We start from the raw sequence: 19,779 nt of genomic DNA on the forward strand, positions 1-19,779 counted from the left end.
TTCCAGAGACAGTCATTGGCTCGACTGCCCGGCACAGTCCTGGACCCAGAGCTGCAGTTGGCTGAGGGGTTGCCGTGGCGACAGGTCGCGCACAGGCGCAGTGAGCCTCAGTGGAGGCCTGGTGGCTGCTAGGCAACGGGAAACATTGTCGGCTTAGAGACAACTTTCTACTAGACCTGCTTTTTCTCTGTCTCAGGAGACCGTCTGAGGCGGCTGCTGGTCTAGTCTGACTTGGTGAGTCCTGAGGAATCGAGCTGTGGGGCTGAATTCCGAGGCGGGAGACGTATCATGCTTTTGGAGCACATAAGGCAAGGCTCAAAGGGGCAGAGAGGCAGAGAAGGCCAATGGAAAGGCATTTTAGTGATACCTACTACCTACCTAGCAATTTAGAGGGCTGGAAACCGAGGAACAGAGCTATCAAGAGACTTGTCCAAGGTCACACACGGAGTGGTCAGGTCTGGACCTCTGCTAGTCAGTATGGTAACCACTAGCCACAGGGGGCTAGTCTGAATTGAGATGTGCCCTAAAGGTGAAATACTTTGAAGACGTAGTAACAAAAAAGAAACTATCATATTAATAAGTTTTATATCGATTACATGTGGAAATGATAATATTTTGTACATGTTAAATAAAGAACATTATTAAATTAATTTCTTTTTTTGTTTCTGAATGTGGTTACTTGAAAATTTTAAATTGCATAGGAGATTTGCATTATATTTTGGTTGGCCAGTGCTGATCTAGACTAAAGCCTGGGCCTGCTGACACCTGGTTCAAGACCTCGTGTGTTGTAATACTGTTTTTAAGGAAAGTATTTCCACCCATCTGGTGGGACCGGAGTGTGAGGTGGTGAGGGTACAAGGCCGCTACAAAAGGCTCATAGTTCTAGTGTTCTGGGACCTTGCTTATGAATCAGAATCTGCCTTTTCACAAGCTCTTCAAGTGATTCTCATCCACATAAAATCTCCAGAAGCGCTGTTTTATGCTTTAGCCTTCAACTCTTTTTTCCCTTTATTTGGTTTCTCTGTGAGTACCTAGGCTATATATCTCAGATTACCTGCATTAGAATTACCTGCATTTTGAACACTACCCCCACCCCCGGAGATATTTTGCATACTCAAGTGTGAGAAACGATCTCAGTATAATGGCATTTCTCTTCATCCTTCCAAATCTGGACCATTGTGGTCCCCAAATCAGAGGCAGCAACAGCATCACCCAGGAAGTTATTAGAAATGCAAATTCCTGGGTCCCACCCCAGCTACGGGGCTTCTAGAAGGCCAGGCATAGTTCCGAATTTTCATTCCTCTGGTTTAGGTCCTCAGTTTGGGAAGAATGGGGTAACTTTGATAGGTTTTCTTTGGGGATAAGCAAATTCAGCTCTCCGTGGTTCTTAAAACCCCTCCACTTAGCCCTACTTCCCCAATCCTTTTGCTCTACTTTTCATTTTTCTTTTCTTGACCCTAAACCCTCTCCAGGAGTGAAGATGGCTTTTCGTGCCTCAGACAATGAGTTGGACCTGGAAAGTATTGGAGAGCTGATGGAAAACCCTGCGATTACAAGACTGAACAGTATAAAAGCAAAGGGAAGACTGAGTTTTGTAACACCCACAGAAAATGAAGGTGATACACAATTCCTGACATTTAAGCACACTACAAAAGCTCAGGAGAAGACAAGAAAACGACAGCAGCCTATAAAACTAGAGCCTCTGGTAAGTTTGAAAACCAGCATTTTAGCCACGTTTGGCTACAGAGGATGTTGCTTTGGGGGATGGAAGTAATTTCTAGACTCTTAATTAACAAAGAAGGAAAGAAAACCTGAAAGTTAAGACTCGTTTATGAAATTGTAAACACACTTATTTATTCAAAATTATTGAGCTCTAAATACTGTTTGAGGTGGTGGGATGCAGTGGTGAACAAAGTTTTCTAGCAGGTAAATTCTCTCTAGCATTATGTACAATACGGATACTTAACTATGTAGGCTGTAAGGCTCTTTTAGGTACTGGGGTACCATTTGATACTAGGAACTTCAGTAAGAGCAATATATATAATTACATAATTTTATTATTTTTAAAGTAAATGCCTAGTGTCCTGAAAAATTTTGTACATGTCTGAAAATAGTTTTAAGAATCCATTTATGCCCTTGGATAATTATATATCCGTGTAAAAGACCAGTGAAAGTGCATAAAAAAGTGAAAAGTGAAAGTCCTCACTCGGACCTTCAGATGTTAACTCCTGCTGTTAGTGGTTGCCTTTCAGGCTGTTTTATATGTTTATTCAAATATATATGTGTATATATATATATGTATGTGTTTGTGTATAAACATATAGCTTTAAAGAAAGATTATACAGTACATACTGATCTTCAAAGTACTGATTTCACTAAAACATATGGAAGTCTTTCCAATTTGTGCATACAGAGGTATATTCTTTTTTTTTTTTAATAGAAGATGTTGGGGATAGAAGTTTATTAATTAATTTATTTATTTTTGCTGTGTTGGGTCTTCATTTCTGTGCGAGGGCTTTCTCTAGTTGTGGCAAGTGGGGGCCACTCTTCATCGCGGTGCGCGGGCCTCTCACTGTCGCGGCCTCTCTTGTTGTGGAGCGCAGGCTCCAGACGCGCAGGCTCAGTAGTTGTGGCTCACGGGCCCAGTTGCTCTGCGGCATTTGGGATCCTCCCAGACCAGGGCTTGAACCCGTGTCCCCTGCATTGGCAGGCAGATTCTCAACCACTGCGCCACCAGGGAAGCCCCAGAGGTATCTTTTCTAACAGCTGCACTGTGTTTTGTTGCATGGATGTGCCATGATAGAGTACCCATTAATTGTTCTCCTAAAAGGAGTTCTGGTTATTTCCTTTTCATTTTGTTGTTGTTATTATTTTGCTATTGCAGATAATGCTGCATTGAATGACTGCCTTTGTACAGATAAAAATGGATTTTCAGAAGTGGCATTTTGTAGGTCATAGAATATGTACATTTTAATTTTGAAAACTATCGCCCAATTGTGCTGAAAGGTTTACCTTTGCACCTACGATGTATAAGAGGTCCTGCTTAGCTACATCTTTGCCAAAACTGATGCTATCAGTTCTCTTATTTTTGCTAGACTGATAAGTTAAAATGGCATCACATTGTTGTTGTGATTTGCATCTTATTAATGAAGTTAATTGTATTTTCATTCATTCATTGGCATGTATGTAACTTATTTCGTGGATTCTGTTCATAATCACTGTCTACTTTAAAATTAGATTGTTTGCTTTTTTCCTATCAGTTTCTGAGGTTTTTAAAAACATATATATATAATGTATATATGTGTAACTGAATCACTGTGCTGTATACCTGAAATTAACATGATATTGTAAATCAACTATATTTGAATTAAAAAAATAAATAATAAAAACATATATATACATATATATTATGGACGTTAACCCTTATTCCATTGCTTCTCAAATTTAGGTACTGATTCATGCTGGAGGAAAACATTCTTGAAGGTCCATAGTGCTCATTTGTTATTTTTATTTTAATGTTACTTTATGTGAAAAACGGTTTACCTAGGGATTAATTCAAAATTTTAATAAACAAATTAACATCTTAAATGCAAAGAAAACTACACAGCCAATTGCAATTCTGATTAACAGAAAATGCAAAGTAACAGATGTTGACGATGAACTTCCATTTGCAAGGTGGGTATGGCACTACCTGCAGCTGCTCTCTTCTCCAGAGAGCAGTGTGCCTGCACTATGCATTGTGGGGAGTTTTGGGGCCTCTCTACTATTTTTTTCCCATGGAATTAGTATTAAACCTTTTACACTTGTTTCTTTCTGATGGGTTTACCTTCATGTGGCAAAAGTGTATAATTAACCCGTGATGATTAAAGTAGTTCCATTTGACATCAGTGTGATAAATTTATGTATATTGAATTCAGCGCCTACTACATGCCAGGCTCTGAGTCATGCTCTGGGGATACAACAATGAACAAGGGAGAACAGATTCCTGCTGACATTCTAGTAATCCTAAATAATTAAACTGAAGAACGTCATCTAATGATAGGTGCTGTTAAGAAAATAATATAGGGAATGTGGTCAAGACAAACAGCAGGCTACTTTAGATTGGGTGACTACAAAGGTCTCCCTGAGGAGATGTCATCTGAATGAGTCCCAGACTATAGCCTTTATCACCTGCCAGACTGTGAATGGACAAGCCTTCAGAGATTACAGTCCCCAGCCCTTGAGCTGCCTGCCTCAGCTGATGTCAAGTGGAGCAGAGGCAAGCTGTCCTCACTGAGCTCTACCTACATGGTAGATTTTTAAGCAAAATAAATGTTGTTGTTCTGTTTTAAGTCACCAAGTTTGGAGCATTTTGTTATGTACTAGGTGACTGGAACAATATAACAAATACATGAATATAGTAGTTCTGCAATATTAAAAATACTAAGGAATAAAGTGAAAATGACATAAATTTCTACCACATGGAGAGAGTAGCTTAGTATTCAAGGGACTAATTTCATGTGTATAGGTACATGTAATTTGATTTATTCTGACAGAGTTAATAATACTCTGTTCTTTTTATCATTGCCATCCTTCCCCTCTCCTCCCCTCCCCTTCTTTGTTCTTTTCTCCCCCTCCTATGCCCACCTCCCCACCTTCCTTCTCCTCTCTCTCTTCTTCACTTCCCTCTTTCTTTCCCTCTCCCACTCTTCTTCTTTTACATTTTTCCTTACCTTCAATTCTCCAGTCTCTGACCCCCATTTCTATAGTATCTATCATTAACAACAATCTGATGTACATCCTTTCTTGCTTTTCTCCATGCTCAATTTTATATAAATGGATAAATACACACACAAAAATACATATTTTTACATAATTTTTTATGAATACACAAGATAAAAAATGTAAATTATAACATCAAAAACATAAAATGTGTAGGGGGGATAAAATGGAGAGCTTTAGAATGCATTCAAGTTTAAGTTATTATCAACTTAAATCATTACAAATATAAGGTTTTTTAAGTGAGTCTCATGGTAACTACAAAGCAAAAACCTGTAGTAGATACACAAAAGATAAAGAGAAAAGAATCTAAGCTACTGAACTACTGAAGAATATTATCAAATCTAAAAGGAAGAGAGCAAGAGAAGAAAAAAGGAGCAAAAGAATCATAAAATAGCCAGAACATAATTTACAAAATGGCAATAAGTACATACGTATCAATAATTACTTTAAATGTAAATAGACTAAATTCTCCAATCAAAAGACACAGACTAGCTGATTAGATTTTTTTAAATAGACCCATCTATTTTAAACCTCTTATAGGCATCTACATGCTGCCTACAAGAGACTCACTAGAGATGTAAGGGTACACACAGATTGAAAGTGAAGGGATGAAAAAGGTATTCCATGCAAATAAAACCAAACAAAAACTGGGGTAGCTATACTTATATCAGACAAAATAGGCTTTAAGACAAAGACTGTAATAAGAGACAAGATCATTATACAATGATATAGGGGTCAATCCAACAAGAGGATATAATGTTTGTAAATATGCACCCAATATAGGGGCACCTAAATATATAAAGCAAATACAGATCTAAAGGGAAGAGAAAGCAATACAATATTAGTAGGGGACTTTAACACCCTTCTTTCATCAATGGAAAAATCATCCTGACTAAAAAATCAATAAGGGAACATTGCCCTTAAATGGCAAGTTTGAACTAATGGACTTAAGAGACGTATATAGAAATTCCACGCAAAAGCAACAGAATACACTTTCTTCTCAAGTGCACATGGAACATTCTCCAGGATGGATTATATGTTAGGCAACAGCACAAGTCTTAATAAATTTAAGAAGACTGAAATCATATCAAGCATCTTTTCTGACCACAGTAGTATGAAACTAGAAATCAATTACAAGAAGAAAATTGGAAAATTCACAAATTTGGTCAAGGAAAATTGGGTCAAAGAAGAAACCAAAAGACAAATTAAAAAATACTTTAAGACAAATGAAAATGGAAATACAACATATCAACACTTATGGGATGCAACAAAAGTGGTTCTAAGAGGGAATTTCATAGGGATAAATGCCTACATTAAGAAACAAGAAATACCTCAAATAAGCAATCTAACTTTACACCTCAAGGTACTAGAAATGGAAGAACAATCAAAGCCAAAAATGAATAGAAAAAAGGAAATAACAAAGATCAGAATGGAAATAAAGGAGATAGACACTGAAAGAACAATAGAAAAGATCAATGAAATTCAATGAAACTAAGAGCTGGTTCTTTGAAAGATAAACAAAATAGACAAAACTTTAGCTAGACTTACCGAGGAAAAAAAAGAAAGAGGACTCAAATAAAATCAGAAATGAAATTTTAGATGTTACAACTGATACCACAAAATATGAAGGCTCATAAGAGACTGCTATGAACAAATATGTGCCAATAAATTGGACAACCTAAAAGAAATGGATACGTTCCTAGCAACATACAACCAACCAAGATTGAATCATGAAGAAACAGAAAATTTGAACAAACTGATTACAGTAAGGAGATTGAATCAGTCATCAAAAACCTCCCAACCAACAAAAGTCCAGGACCAGATGGCTTCACTGGTGAATTTTACCACACATTAAAGAATTAATACCAATCCTTCTCAAACTCTTCCAAAAAACAGAAGAGGAAGGAACTCCTCCAAATTCATTTAATAAAGCCAACATCACCCTGAAGCCAAAACTAGACAAGGATACCACAAGAAAAGAAAATTGCAGGCCAATATCCCTGACAAACATAGATGCAGAAATCCTCAACAAAATATTAACAAACAGAACTCAATAATACCTTAAAAGGAGCTTACACCATGATCAAGTGGGATTTGTTCCAGGGAAGCAAGGATGGTTCAATATCCACAAATCAATCAGCATGATACACCACATCGACAAAACAAAGGATAAAAATCATATGATCCTCTCGATAGATGCAGAAAAAGCTTTTGATAAAATTCAACATCCATTTATGATAAAAATTCTCAACAAAGTGGATTAAGAGGGGACATACAACAACATAATAAAGGCCATATATGACAAACCCAAATATAACATAGTATTATGTTAGTATATCACTAACATAATACTCAACAGTGAAAAGCTGAAAGCTTTTCCTCTAAGATCAGGAACAAGACAAGAATGCCCACTCTCAACACTTTCATTCAACATAGTATTAAAAAATCCTAGCCACAGCACTAGGATAAGACAAGAAAAAAGAGATAAAAGGCAAGAAAAAGAGATAAAAGGCATCCAAATTGGAAAGGAAGAAGTAAAACTGTTGCTCTTTGTGAATGACATGATACTACATATAGAGAACCCTAAAGAGATCACCAAAAAGCTATTAGAACTCATAAATAAATTCAGTAAATGTGCAGAAAACAAAGTCAAAATACAGAAATCTGTTACATTTCTATACACTAATAATGAACTATCAGAAAGAGAAATTAAGAAAACAATCCCATTTACAGTTGCATGAAAAAGCAGGAAATACCTAGGAATAAACATAACCAAGGAGGTGAAAATACCTGTACACTGAAAACTCTAAGATGTTGACAAAAGAAATCAAGGAAGACATAAACGGAAAGAAATTCTGTGCTCATGGATTGGAATAATTAATGTTGCTAAAATGCTGATACTACCCAAAACAATCTACAGATTCAATGAAATCTCTCTAAGAATTCCAATGATATTTTTCACAGGAGTGGAACAAACAATCCTAAAATTGTATGAAACCACAAAAGATCCCAAATAGCCAAAGCAATCTTGAGAAGGAACCATGAAAGATCTTGAATAGCGAAAGCAATTTTGAGAAAGAAGAACAAAATGGGAGGTATCATGTGTCCTGATTTCTAACTATATTGCAAAGCTATAGTAATCAAGGCAGGATGGAGTTGGCATAAAACAGACACATAGATCAATGAAACAAAATAAAGATTCCAGAAATAAATCCATACATATATGGTCAATTAATTTATGACAAAGGAGCCAGGAATATACAATGGAGAAAGGACAGTCTTTTCAATAAGTGGAATTGGGAAAACTGAACAGTCACATGGAAAAATAAAACTGGACCACTAACTTACACCATACACAAAAGCTAACTGAAAATGAATTAAACATTGGAACAGAAGACCTGAAACTATAAAACTTCTAGAAGAAAACATAGGTTGTAAGCTTCTTGAGATCAGTCTTGGCAATGATTTTTTGGATTTGACATCAAAAGCAAAGGTAACAAAAATTAATATACAGAAATCTGTTGCATTTATATATACCAACAATGAAAGACCAGAAAGAGAAATTAAGGAAACAATCCCATTTACCATCGCATCAAAAATAATAAAATACCTAGGAATAAACCTACCAAAGGAAGCAAAAGACCGGTACTCCAAAAACTATAAGATGCTGATGAAAGAAATCAAAGATGACATAAACAGATAGAAAGATATACCGTGTTCTTGGAATCAATATTGTCAAAATGACTACACTACCCAATGCAATCTACAGATTTAATGCAATCCCTATCCAATCACCAATGGCATTTTTCACAGAACTAAACCCATACACCTATGGTCAATTCACCTACAACAAAGGAGGCAAGACTATACAATAGAGGAAAAAGAGTCTCTTCAATAAATCATGCTGGGAATGTAAATTGGTACAACTCCTATGGAGAACAGTATGGAGGTTCCTTAAAAAACTAAAAATAAAGCTACCATATGATCCTGCAGCCCCACTCCTGGGCATATATCTGGAGAAAACCATAATTCGAAAAAATACATGCATCCCAGTGTTCATTGCAGCACTATTTACAATAGCCAAGACATGGAATCTACCTAAATGTCCATCAACAGATGAATGGATAAAGAAGATGTGGTACATATATACAATGGTATATTACTCAGCCATAAAAAGAATGAAATAATGCCATTTGCAGCAACATGGATGGACCTAGAGATTATCACACTAAGTGAAGTAAGCCAAAGATGAATATCATATAATATGCCTTATATGTGGACTCTCTCTCTCTCTCTCTCTCTCTCTCTATATATATATATATATATATATAGAGAGAGAGAGAGAGAGAGAGAGAGAGAGAAAGAAAGAGAGAGTGTGTATATATATATATATACACACACACACACAAATGAACTTATTTCCAAAAGAGAAAGAGACTCACAGACATAAAACAAATTCATGGTTACCAAAGGTGAAAGGGGGGGCTGGTGGTCGGGGGAGGGCTAAATTGAGAGGTTGGTATTAACATGTACACACTACTATATATAAGGTAGATAACCAACAAGGGCCTACCATATAGCACAGAGAACTATGCTCAATGTATAACTGAATCACTGTGATGTATGCCTGAATCTAACACAATATTGTAAATTAACTATACTTCAATAAAAAATTTTAAAATTTATTAAAAACTACAAAAGCAAAGGTAACAAAAGCAAAATAAACAAGCGGGACTACATAAAACTAAAAGGCTTCTGCACAGCAAAGTAAACCTTCAACAAAATGAAAAGGCAACCTCTGGAAGAAACTATTTGCAAATCATATATCGGATATGAGGTTATAATCCAAAATATATAAGGAACTCATACAACTCATAAAACAATCAAATTTTAAAGATGGGGCTTCCCTGGTGGTGCAGTGGTTGAGAATCTGCCTGCCAATGCAGGGGACACGGGTTCGAGCCCTGGTCTGGGAAGATCCCACATGCCACGGAGCAACTGGGCCCATGAGCCACAACTACTGAGCCTGCGCATCTGGAGCCTGTGCTCCACAACAACAGAGGCCGCGACAGTGAGAGGCCCACGCACCGCGATGAAGAGTGGCCCCCGCTCGCCGCAACTAGAGAAAGCCCACACACAGAAACAAAGACCCAACACAGCCAAAAGTAAATAAATAATTTTTTTTAAAAAAAGGAAAGCAAGGATGTTTAAAAAAAAATTTTTAAAGATGGGCAGAGGACCTGAATAGACGTTTTTCCAAAGAAGACATACAGATGGCCAACAGATTCATGAAAATGTGGTCAACCTCACTGATCATCAGGGAAATGTGAATCATAACCACAATGAGGTATCGCCTCACACCTGTTAGAAAGTCTATTATCAAAAAGACAAGAAATAGGAAATGTTTGCAAGGATGTGGAGAAAAGGGAATCCTTGTGTACTGTTGATAAGAATGTATATAAATTGGTGCAGTCACTATGGAAAACAATATGAAGTTTCCTGAAAAAATTAAAAATGTGATCCAGCAGTCATACTTCTGGGCATTTATCTGAAAGAAATAAAAATACTAGCTCAAAAAGATACTTATAGATACGTATAATTGCACCCCATATTCATTACAGCATTATTTACCATACCCAAGACATGGAAGCAACCTATGTGTCCATCAGTGTAAAAACAGATAAAGAAAATGTAGTATATATACACACAATAGAATATTATTCAGCCATAAAAAGAAGGAAATCTTGCCATTTGCAACAACATGGATGGACCTTGAAGGCATTATGCTAGGTGAAATAAGTCAGACAAAGAAAGATGAATACTGTATGATCTCACATGTGGAATCTAAAGAAAATGAAAACTGAACTCATAGAATCAGAGAACAGATAGGTGTTTGCCAGAGAACGGGTTGAGGGGGTGGGGTCGATGAAATGAGTGAAGGGGGTCAAGAAGTACAAACTTCCAGTTATAAAATAAATGACATCCTGGGGATATAATGTACAGCATGCTGACTATAGTTAATAATACTCTATTGTATATTTTAAGGTTGCTAAGAGAGAATATCTTAAAAATTCTTATTATAAGAAAAAAAGTGGGGCTTCCCTGGTGGCGCAGTGGTTGAGAGTCCACCTGCTGATGCAGGGGACACGGGTTTGTGCCCTGGTCAGGGAAGATCCCACATGCCGCGGAGCAGCTGGGCCCATGAGCCATGGCCGCTGAGCCTGCGCGTCCAGAGCCTGTGCTCCGCAATGGGAGAGGCCACAACAGTGAGAGGCCTGCGTACTGCAAAAAAAAAAAAAAAGAAGAAAAAAAGTGTAACTATGTGTGATGATGGATGTTAACTAGATTTATTGTGGTGATCATTTTGCAACATATACATATGTTGTACACAAACTAATATAATGTTATATATCAATTATGTCTCAATAAAAAATAAAATAATATTCAAATAATAGTACTCTTCTAACACATTTGCTGTAAAGATTAATGGGTGTTAAAGTTTTGTCACATAGAAGAAGCTCAATAAATGGTAGTTAATATTGTTATTTTAAAAAAACTATAAACAAAATTTCGGGAATTTGAACCCAACTATATAATATATCATTGCCAGTGGGATTTATCTGAGGAATGTAGGGAATTAACCATTTAAAAAGCAATCACTGTAATTCACCATATTACCCCACTGAAAAAAAAGACATATGATTATATCAATAGATGTAGATAAATCCTTTGACAAAATCCACCACCCATTCCTGATAAAACTCTCAGCAAATTAGGAGTAGAAGAGACCTTCCTCAAGTGAGTAAGGGTCATCCATGAACAACCTACACCTAACCTCAGACTTAATGGTGAAAAATTATGAACAAATAAGGATGTCTGCTCCCAGCATTTCTGTTTAACAATGTATTAGAGGTGGTAGCCATTGCAGTAAGGTAAGGAAAAGAGATAAAAGGAACCCAGATTAGAAAGGAAGAAGTAAAAATTTTCCTTCACAAAGAACATGATCATCTATTTGGAAAATCCAGTGAAAGCTATGAAAAAGTTACTAGAACTAATAATGAGGTTAGCAAGGATACAGAATACAAGATAGTATAAAAACTAGTTGCACGTCTATGTATGAGCAATTTGAAATTGAAATTAAATAAAAATACTATTTACAATAGCAACAAAAGTATGAATTGAGGGTAAATCTAATGAGAATGTGCAAGGCCTGAAGAATGAATACTACAAAATATAACAGAGAAATTAAAGAAGCTCTAAATGAAGAATGATACTGTGTTTGTAGTTTAGAAGGCTCAATATTTTCAAGATGTCAGTCCTCCTCAAAGTGATGTATAAATTTAATGCAATTCCAATCAAAGTCCCAGCAGTATTTCTCCTTTTTGGTAGAAATTGACAAGCTGATTCTAAAATTCATAGAAAAATGCAAAGGACTTAGAAAAACCAAAACAATTTTGAAAAAGAAGATCAAAGTTTAAAGTCTAATGCTCCTGATTTCAGTACTTACTATTAAACTACAATAATTAAGACATTGTAGTATTGGTGTCAAGATAGACAAATAGACTGATGGAACACAATAGAGAGTCCAGGTATAAGCCTATACAAATATGGATTCCACTGGAAGAGTGCCCATGAAAAGTTGCTTGGTTTCCCCCAGACTTTGTCCCATACACCTTTTCCCTTTATTAATTTTAATTGTTTTCCCCTTTTTCTTTAATAAATAATAGCCATGAGTACAGCTACTCATGTAGTTGTAGGCTTTTTGATGATAGCCATTCTTACTGGTGTGAGGTGATACCTTATTGTGGTTTTGATAAGCATTTCTCTAATAATTAGTGATGTTGAGCATCTTTTCATATGCCTGTTGTCCATCTGTATGTCTTCTTTGGAGAAGTGTCTATTTAGGTCTTCTGCCCATGTTTTGATTTGGTTGTTTGGTTTTTCAATATTAAGCTTTATGAGCTGTTTGTATATTTTGGATATTATTTGCAAATATTTTCTCCTATTCCATAGGTTGTTTTTTCATTCTGTTTATGGTTTCCTTTGCTGTGCAAAAGCTTTTAAGTTTGATTAGGTCCAATTTGTTTATTTTTGCTTTTATTCATTTTGCCTTGTGAGACTAATCTAAGAAAACATTGCTAAGATTTATGTCAGAGAATGTTTTGCCTATGTTCTCTCCTAGGTGTTTTATGGTATCATGTCTTATATTTAGGTCTTTAAACCATTTCGAGTTTATTTTTGTATATAGTGTGAGGGAGTGTTCTAATTTCATTGATTTACATGTAGCTGTCCAGCTTTCCCAACACTATTTGTTGAAGAGACTGTCTTTTCTTCATTGTATATTCTTGCCTCCTTTGTCATAGATTAATTGACCATAGGTTTATTTGGTAGGTTTATTTCTGGGCTCTCTATTCTTTTCCATTGATCTATATGTCTGTTTTTGTGCCAGTACCACATTGTTTTTTATACTGTAGCTTTGTAATATTGTCTGAAGTCTGGAAGGGTGTTGTCTCCAGATTTGTTCTTTCTCCTCAGGATTGCTTTGGCAATTCTCAGTCTTTTGTGTTTCCATATAAATTTTATGATTATTTGTTCTAGTTCTGTGAAAAATGTCATGGGTATTTTGATAGGGATCACATTAAATCTGTAGATTGCTTTGGGTAGTATGGCCATTTTAACAATATTAATTCTTCCAATCCAAGAGCATGGGATATCTTTCCATCTCCTTTATGAATGTTTTATAGTTTTTAGTATATAGGTCTTTCACCTCCTTAGTTAAGTTTATTCCTAGGGATTTTATTTTTTTGATGCAGTTTTAAACAGGATTGTTCTCTTACTTTCTCTTTCTGATATTTCATTATTAGTGTAAAGAAATGCAACAGATTTCTATATGTTAATCTTGTATCCTTCTACCTTGCTGAATTCATTTATTAGCACTAATAGTTTTTGTATGAAGATTTTAGGGTTCTCTCTATTGCATATCATGTCATCTGCAAAGAGTGACAGTTTTACCTCTTTCCTTCCAATTTGGATACCTTTTATTTCTTTTTCTTGTCTGATTGCTGTGGCTAGGACTTCCAATACTGTGATAGAAGTGGTGAGAATGGGCATCCTCATCTTGTTCCTGAATTTAGCAGAAAGGCTTTCAGCTTTTCACGGTTGAGTATTAAGTTGTCTGTGGGTTTGTGGTAAATGGCTTCCCTTGTAACTGCCTTTAGAATCCTATCTTTATCTTTAATTCTCACCATTTTAATTATGATATGTCTTGGTGGGGATCTGTTTGGGTTTATCTTGTATAGGACCCTCTGTTCTTCCTGTACCTGGATATCTGTTTCCTTCTTTAGGTTTGGGAAGTTTTCAGTCATAAATTCTTCAAATACATTTTTGATCCTCTTTTCTCTCTCTTCTCCTTCTGGAACCTCTATTATGCTTAGGTTGGCATCCTTCATATTACTCTCTATATCTCATGTGTTGCTTTCTTTTTTTTTTCATTTTTATTTCTGTCTGCTGTTCTGATCGGGTGATTTCCATTATTCTATCTTCCAGGTCACTTATTCATTCTTCTTTGTTATTTAGTGTGCTATTTATTGCTTCTAGATTGGTTTTTATTTCACCAATTGGGTTGTCTAATTTTGATTGGTTTGTCTTTACAGTTTCTAGTTCCTTGTTACAGTGATCTGCATTTCTATCAATCATCTTTCTTAATTCCTTTAGGATTTTTATTATCTCCTTTTTGAACTTGTGGTCTAACAGTCTGGTGAGGTCTGTTTCATTATTTGTTCTTTCAGGAGATTTCTCTTGTTCTTGTAATTGGGAGTAGTTCCTCTGCCTTTTCATTTTACTTAAACTTTCTCTGTCTCTATGAATTCAGGAGAAGCACTTATCTACTGTGGCGTATGAAGGGATATTTTTAAGTGGGAGTGACCCTGTGTAGACTGTGTGAGTCCAGTATTTTTGGTGCAGTGGCTGGGTTTGGTATGAATGACAGCCACGTCACTCATAGTGTGCTGGCCATTATCCCTTGATAGTAGGTGTGATTGATGTTGTGGTCTCCAGAGCCTGTGCTGGATGTCAGATGAGACCTCCTCTTTGCTCCATGGCTGTCACAGCCCTGTTGGGGCAGGGTCTGCTCCCCAGTTGTTGGAGTAGAAGCCCTGAGGGTTGGGTTTGATCAGGATCCATTGCCCTTGAGTGTGTGAAATAAAATTCATATTTTATGGCAAGACAAGAAAAATTTAAACATAAAAAATTCTTCTTTGCACTTTGGCCTGCTCTCTTCCCCCACGATGCTTGTGTTTCTGCATTATGCATCAACAAAACCTTCCCCATCAGCAGGAATACCTGCTCAGCCTTAAAGAGCAACATTCTCCCAGCATCAATAAGACAACTCCTTAAAAGATAACATTCCTTCTTGATCTTGTACAGGGTCACATGACCTACCACAATGATGCTTAGATCTGGATCATTTAAACTGCCAATAAAATGTCATTTGATGTATAGCCCTCTTTCTCAAAAAAATTTATATAACTGTGCCTTGACTTCTTACAGGTGGAACAGTTCTCAGAGCTTTCTGGGGTGCTCTTTCCTGACTGTAATCCTCAAATTTGGCTTGAATAAAATTTTCCGTTTCTTTCTTAGATCGACTGATTAATTTTTCATCGACAAGTGCATGCCCTGCCCCACAGGAGGTGATTGCTAAAGGAAGTGAGGTCCATGTGGTCACAGTGACCCTATGGACTGCCTGTGCAGGTGGCCATGGTTCCATCCAGAAGCAGCCCATGGTCACATCTCTTTCTCCATGTGTTTGTCCCAGACCTACTGCTAGGCTGTGCTGTGGAGTGGGCTGGGGCTGGGGCCGGGGTGCTGTGGCTGCAGGAATCTAGGTGGTCGTGCTGCCACCTGAAACCTGGGCTGCCTCTGTGGCCAACCTCTCCCAGGACCTGTCAGCCGCAGATCCAGCTCCAAGCTGCAGTGTAGAGTGGGCGGGGCCGGAGCGCTCCTGCCAGACACAAAAGAACAGCTGTGTACTCCTGCCCAGGGCCCGTCCACCAGAGACTCAGCGCCCAGCTACTGTGAGTTTCTGTGGCACCACTTAGTGTGCATGCTGACAAATTCTGCATGTGAGTGCCGACAATGGGCTCCAAGGTTCGGTCCGATCCACACCCCAGGCCCTCCAGCCTGTCTCCCTGCAAGTACATTGAGTCCTCTCCCAGGGCCTGTTGGTCCAAGATTTGGCACTTTGCCTCTGTGAGTATCTGTGGCCCCATCTGGTGTGCACCTTGAACTGGGAAGTGAGGCGTGGCAGCAGCCGCCAGCACTGGTCTCTCTCTCTGCCCTGATTGTTAGCAAGCCAGCATGCCCACCCTCATCGGGAGTAGAATTTAGGCTTTTCCAGCCCCTATATCTGTCCCAGCGGACCTCCCGGCAAGTAAGGGGCCTCTCCAGGGCAAGGGTGTGCCCTTGTGGACCTTCTCTCCTTTACGGATCCCTCCCAGGGGCGCCAGTTCCGTCTCGACGCCTTTTCCCCCTTCCTACCCAGTTGCGTGGAGAAGTTTGTTGAAGCTTTGGTTGTATAGGAGTTCTTCTGCCAGTTTCCCGTTGGTTTTCTGTGAGACTTGTTCCACATGTAGATGTATTTTTGATGTGTTCGTGGCTGGAGGTAAGCTCCATGTCCTCCTACTCCGCCATCTTGATCCCCCTCCAACAATTTTGTTTTTAAAAGCCCAAAAGTGGAAACGACCACCATGTCCATCAAGTGGTGAATGAATAAATTGTGGCGTTTCTACACTATAGGATACTACTCAGCCTTAAAAATAAATGAATTATGGATATATGAAACAACATAGAGGAATCTCAGCATAATTATGCTGAAAGATGGTGGGCAAAAAAAATACATACTATTTTATTACATTTATATAAAGACCTGGAAAATGCAAACTAATGTATAGTGATAGAAAACAGATCAGTATTTGCCTAGGGAGGAGTATTGGAAAGGAACCTGAAAAGGCTCATGGTTGGGTTCTCTTCATTATCTTGACAGTTTCATATATATATATATATATATATATATATATATCAGCACATCAAATTGTACACTTTAAATACATACAGCTTAATGTATGTCTATTATATTTCAGGAGAGCTATTATATCTCAGGAAAGCTGTTAAAATAATTTAAACTGTTAAAAAATATTCACATTTCCCTGATTGTCTTATAATAATTTTGTTTGCAGCATCCTTGTTAAAATTTAGATCAAAATAAGATCCGTGCACTAGCTGGTTAACATTTCTCTTTAGTCTCTAGGTCTATAAGTTCCCCATCAACTCTTTTATTTTTTCTTAGGAAAAAATTTTAATGAGCAAAATTTGGTTATTTTTCTATATAGTTCCACAGTCTAATTTTGTTGACTGTATCCCCACTGTGATAGCTAACCTATATTTCTCTGGTTCTTGTATTTCCTATATGTTGGTAGTTAGGTCTAGAGTCTTAAGTTTGATTTTCTGGGGCCATGAGTACTTCCGTAGCAGGTGTAGTGTTCTTTCATTAAATTGGCATATAGAAGCTGGTTGTCCTTTTTTCCCCAGTTTTATTGAGATATAATTGACATAAAGCACTGTATAAGTTTAACATGTACAACATAGTGATGTGACTTACATGCATCATGAAATGTTTATCATGATAAGTTTAGTGGACAACCATCATTTCGTATAGATACAAAATAAAAGTAATAGAAAAAATTTTCCTTGTAATGAGAACTCTTAGGATTTACTCTTTTAACAACTTTCATACGTAATATACAGCAATGTTAATTATATTTATCATCTTGTACCTTACATCCCTAGTACTTATTTATCTTATAATTGGAAGTTTGTGTTACTGAAGGTTACAATCTATTTACAGTTATTACAAAATATTAGCTGTATTCTCTGCTTTGCAAAATACATTCTTGTAGCCTATCTTACACCCAATAGTTTATACCTCCCACTCCCCAACCCCTATAATATTGCTCCCCCCCCACACTGGTAACCACTAGTTTGTTCTCTATATCTGAGTCTGCTTCTTTTTTATTATATTCACTAGCTTGTTGTATTTTTTGGATTCCACATATGAGCGATATCATGCAATATATGTCTTTCTCTGTCTTTACTTAGCATAGAGATAGACTTAACAGTGTTGTAAAATTCACCTCTTATATTTTCATCTAGTACTTTTTTTCCTTGATCTTTTTTTATTGAAGTATAGTTGATTTACAATATTTTATTAGTTTCAGGTGTACAGCATAGTGAGTCAATATTTTTATAGATTATACTCCATTTAAAGTTATTATAAAATATTGGCTATATTCCTTGTGCTGAACAATATATCCTTGTAGCTTATTTATTTTATACATAGTAGTTTGTATTTCTTCATCCCTTACCCCTATCTTGCCCCTCCTCCCTTCCCTCTCACCACTGGTAACCACTCTATATCTGTGAGTCTACTTCTTTTGTTATATTCACTAGTGTGTTTTATTTTTTAATTCTACATATAAGTGGTAACATATGTCTCACTTATTTCACTTAGCATAATACCCTCCAGGTTCATCCATGTTGCTGCAAATGGCAAAATTCTATTCTTTTTAATGGCTCAATAATAGTCCACTGTATATATATAAGACATCTTCTTTATCCATTCATCTATTGATGGGCTCTTAGGTTGCTTCCATATCTTGGCAATTGTAAATAATGCTGCCGTGAACATGGAGTGCGTATATCTTTTTGAATTACTGTATTTGTTTTCTTCAGATAAATACCCAGGAGTGTAATTGCTGGGTCATATGGTAGTTCTTTTTCTTTAATTTTTTAGGAAACTCCATACTGTTTTCCACAGTGGCTGTACCAATTTACATTCCCACTAACAATGTGCAGAAGTTCCCTTTTCTCCACATCCTCGCCCACATTTGTTATTTGTGTTATTTTTGATGATAGCCATTCTGACAGGTGTGAGGGGATATCTCATTGTGGTTTTGATTTGCACTTTCCTGATGATTAGAGATGCATTTCCTCTTTGGAAGTATGCCCATTCAGATTCTCTGCCCATTTTAAAAGTCAGGTTGTTTGGTTTTGTGATGATCTTCAATTAGTTATGGCTATGGGAAGTGATTAGTGACCTTTGGGTAGAGTGGGAGTTCTGTATGATCCCACGGTAACTGTTGTAGTGAATGGTGGGGGTTTGTATTGGACAATTAGTGAGTATGTGATTTCATGCCTCTGTGTACTTTCTGTCATAATGTCACCCTTAGAAGTATTCATTGGTATTTAAAGGGCAGAATTAATGGAAACCAAGTAGAAAAGTCTTAGTCAAGCAATAGGCCATGGACAATGATGATAGCTGCTAATAATGATTGTGGCTTAGATAGGAAATTAGTCCAGGAAGGTGATCAGTTTCCAACAGAGATAGAGTCCAAAGGTAGTGAAGAACAAGTTCATATTAATATTTAAAAGATTAACATGTCTTTTTATTTCCCAAAGCCAGTGCTAAAAGCCTACCAAGATCATAAGAAATCAGAATACATATATGAGCAGAACCGATACCAGTTAATCACTTCTGGAGTCCTAAAGCCTCCAGGAAGCACTGAAGAAAGAAGTTCTACCAAATCTCTTGTTCGGTTCAAGCGTGAAGATTCTGTGAAAAAGAAAAAACAGGTAAGTATTAAAGTACTTAATTGATCTTTTTAATGTTTGTTTCATATAGCATTGCTAACATGCTTTTAACTCATAAGGATAGTGGCAAAATCTTTTCCCCTTAGGTTATGTAATGGATTGGGGTAATACAGTATTTCCCAGTTCTTCCTATTTAAGGAAAATTTGGACAGTAGAGTTAAATTATAAAGGAAAACTTTTAGCATTCATATAGTGTCTTTTGATCTTCTCTAGAAGACATGTTAAAAGAAGACATAATAGTATTTTGAATGTTATTATAACTTTTATGAAATTTTCATCATTATCCCCCCAAATCTTTGAAGACCTTGGTGAAGG

The 19,779-nt window shown here is 36.8% G+C and overlaps 1 protein-coding gene across 1 annotated transcript in view; it reads left to right on the forward strand.

Annotated features, from left to right (window-relative positions):
• Positions 1-1,480: 1,480 nt before the first annotated feature.
• Positions 1,481-19,779, forward strand: part of DNAH6 (dynein axonemal heavy chain 6) — a gene marked incomplete at both ends in the record, with an annotated part of 284,256 nt that continues 265,957 nt past the window's right edge. The window contains 2 exons of the mRNA XM_082852453.1: positions 1,481-1,705; positions 19,273-19,446. Of these exons, the coding sequence (XP_082708579.1) occupies positions 1,481-1,705; positions 19,273-19,446 (399 nt within the window). The remainder of the gene's footprint in view (positions 1,706-19,272; positions 19,447-19,779) is intronic.

Source organism: Leucopleurus acutus (genome assembly GCF_964270905.1).
Source record: "Leucopleurus acutus genome assembly, chromosome: 12".
Lineage (NCBI taxonomy): Eukaryota > Metazoa > Chordata > Mammalia > Artiodactyla > Delphinidae > Leucopleurus > Leucopleurus acutus.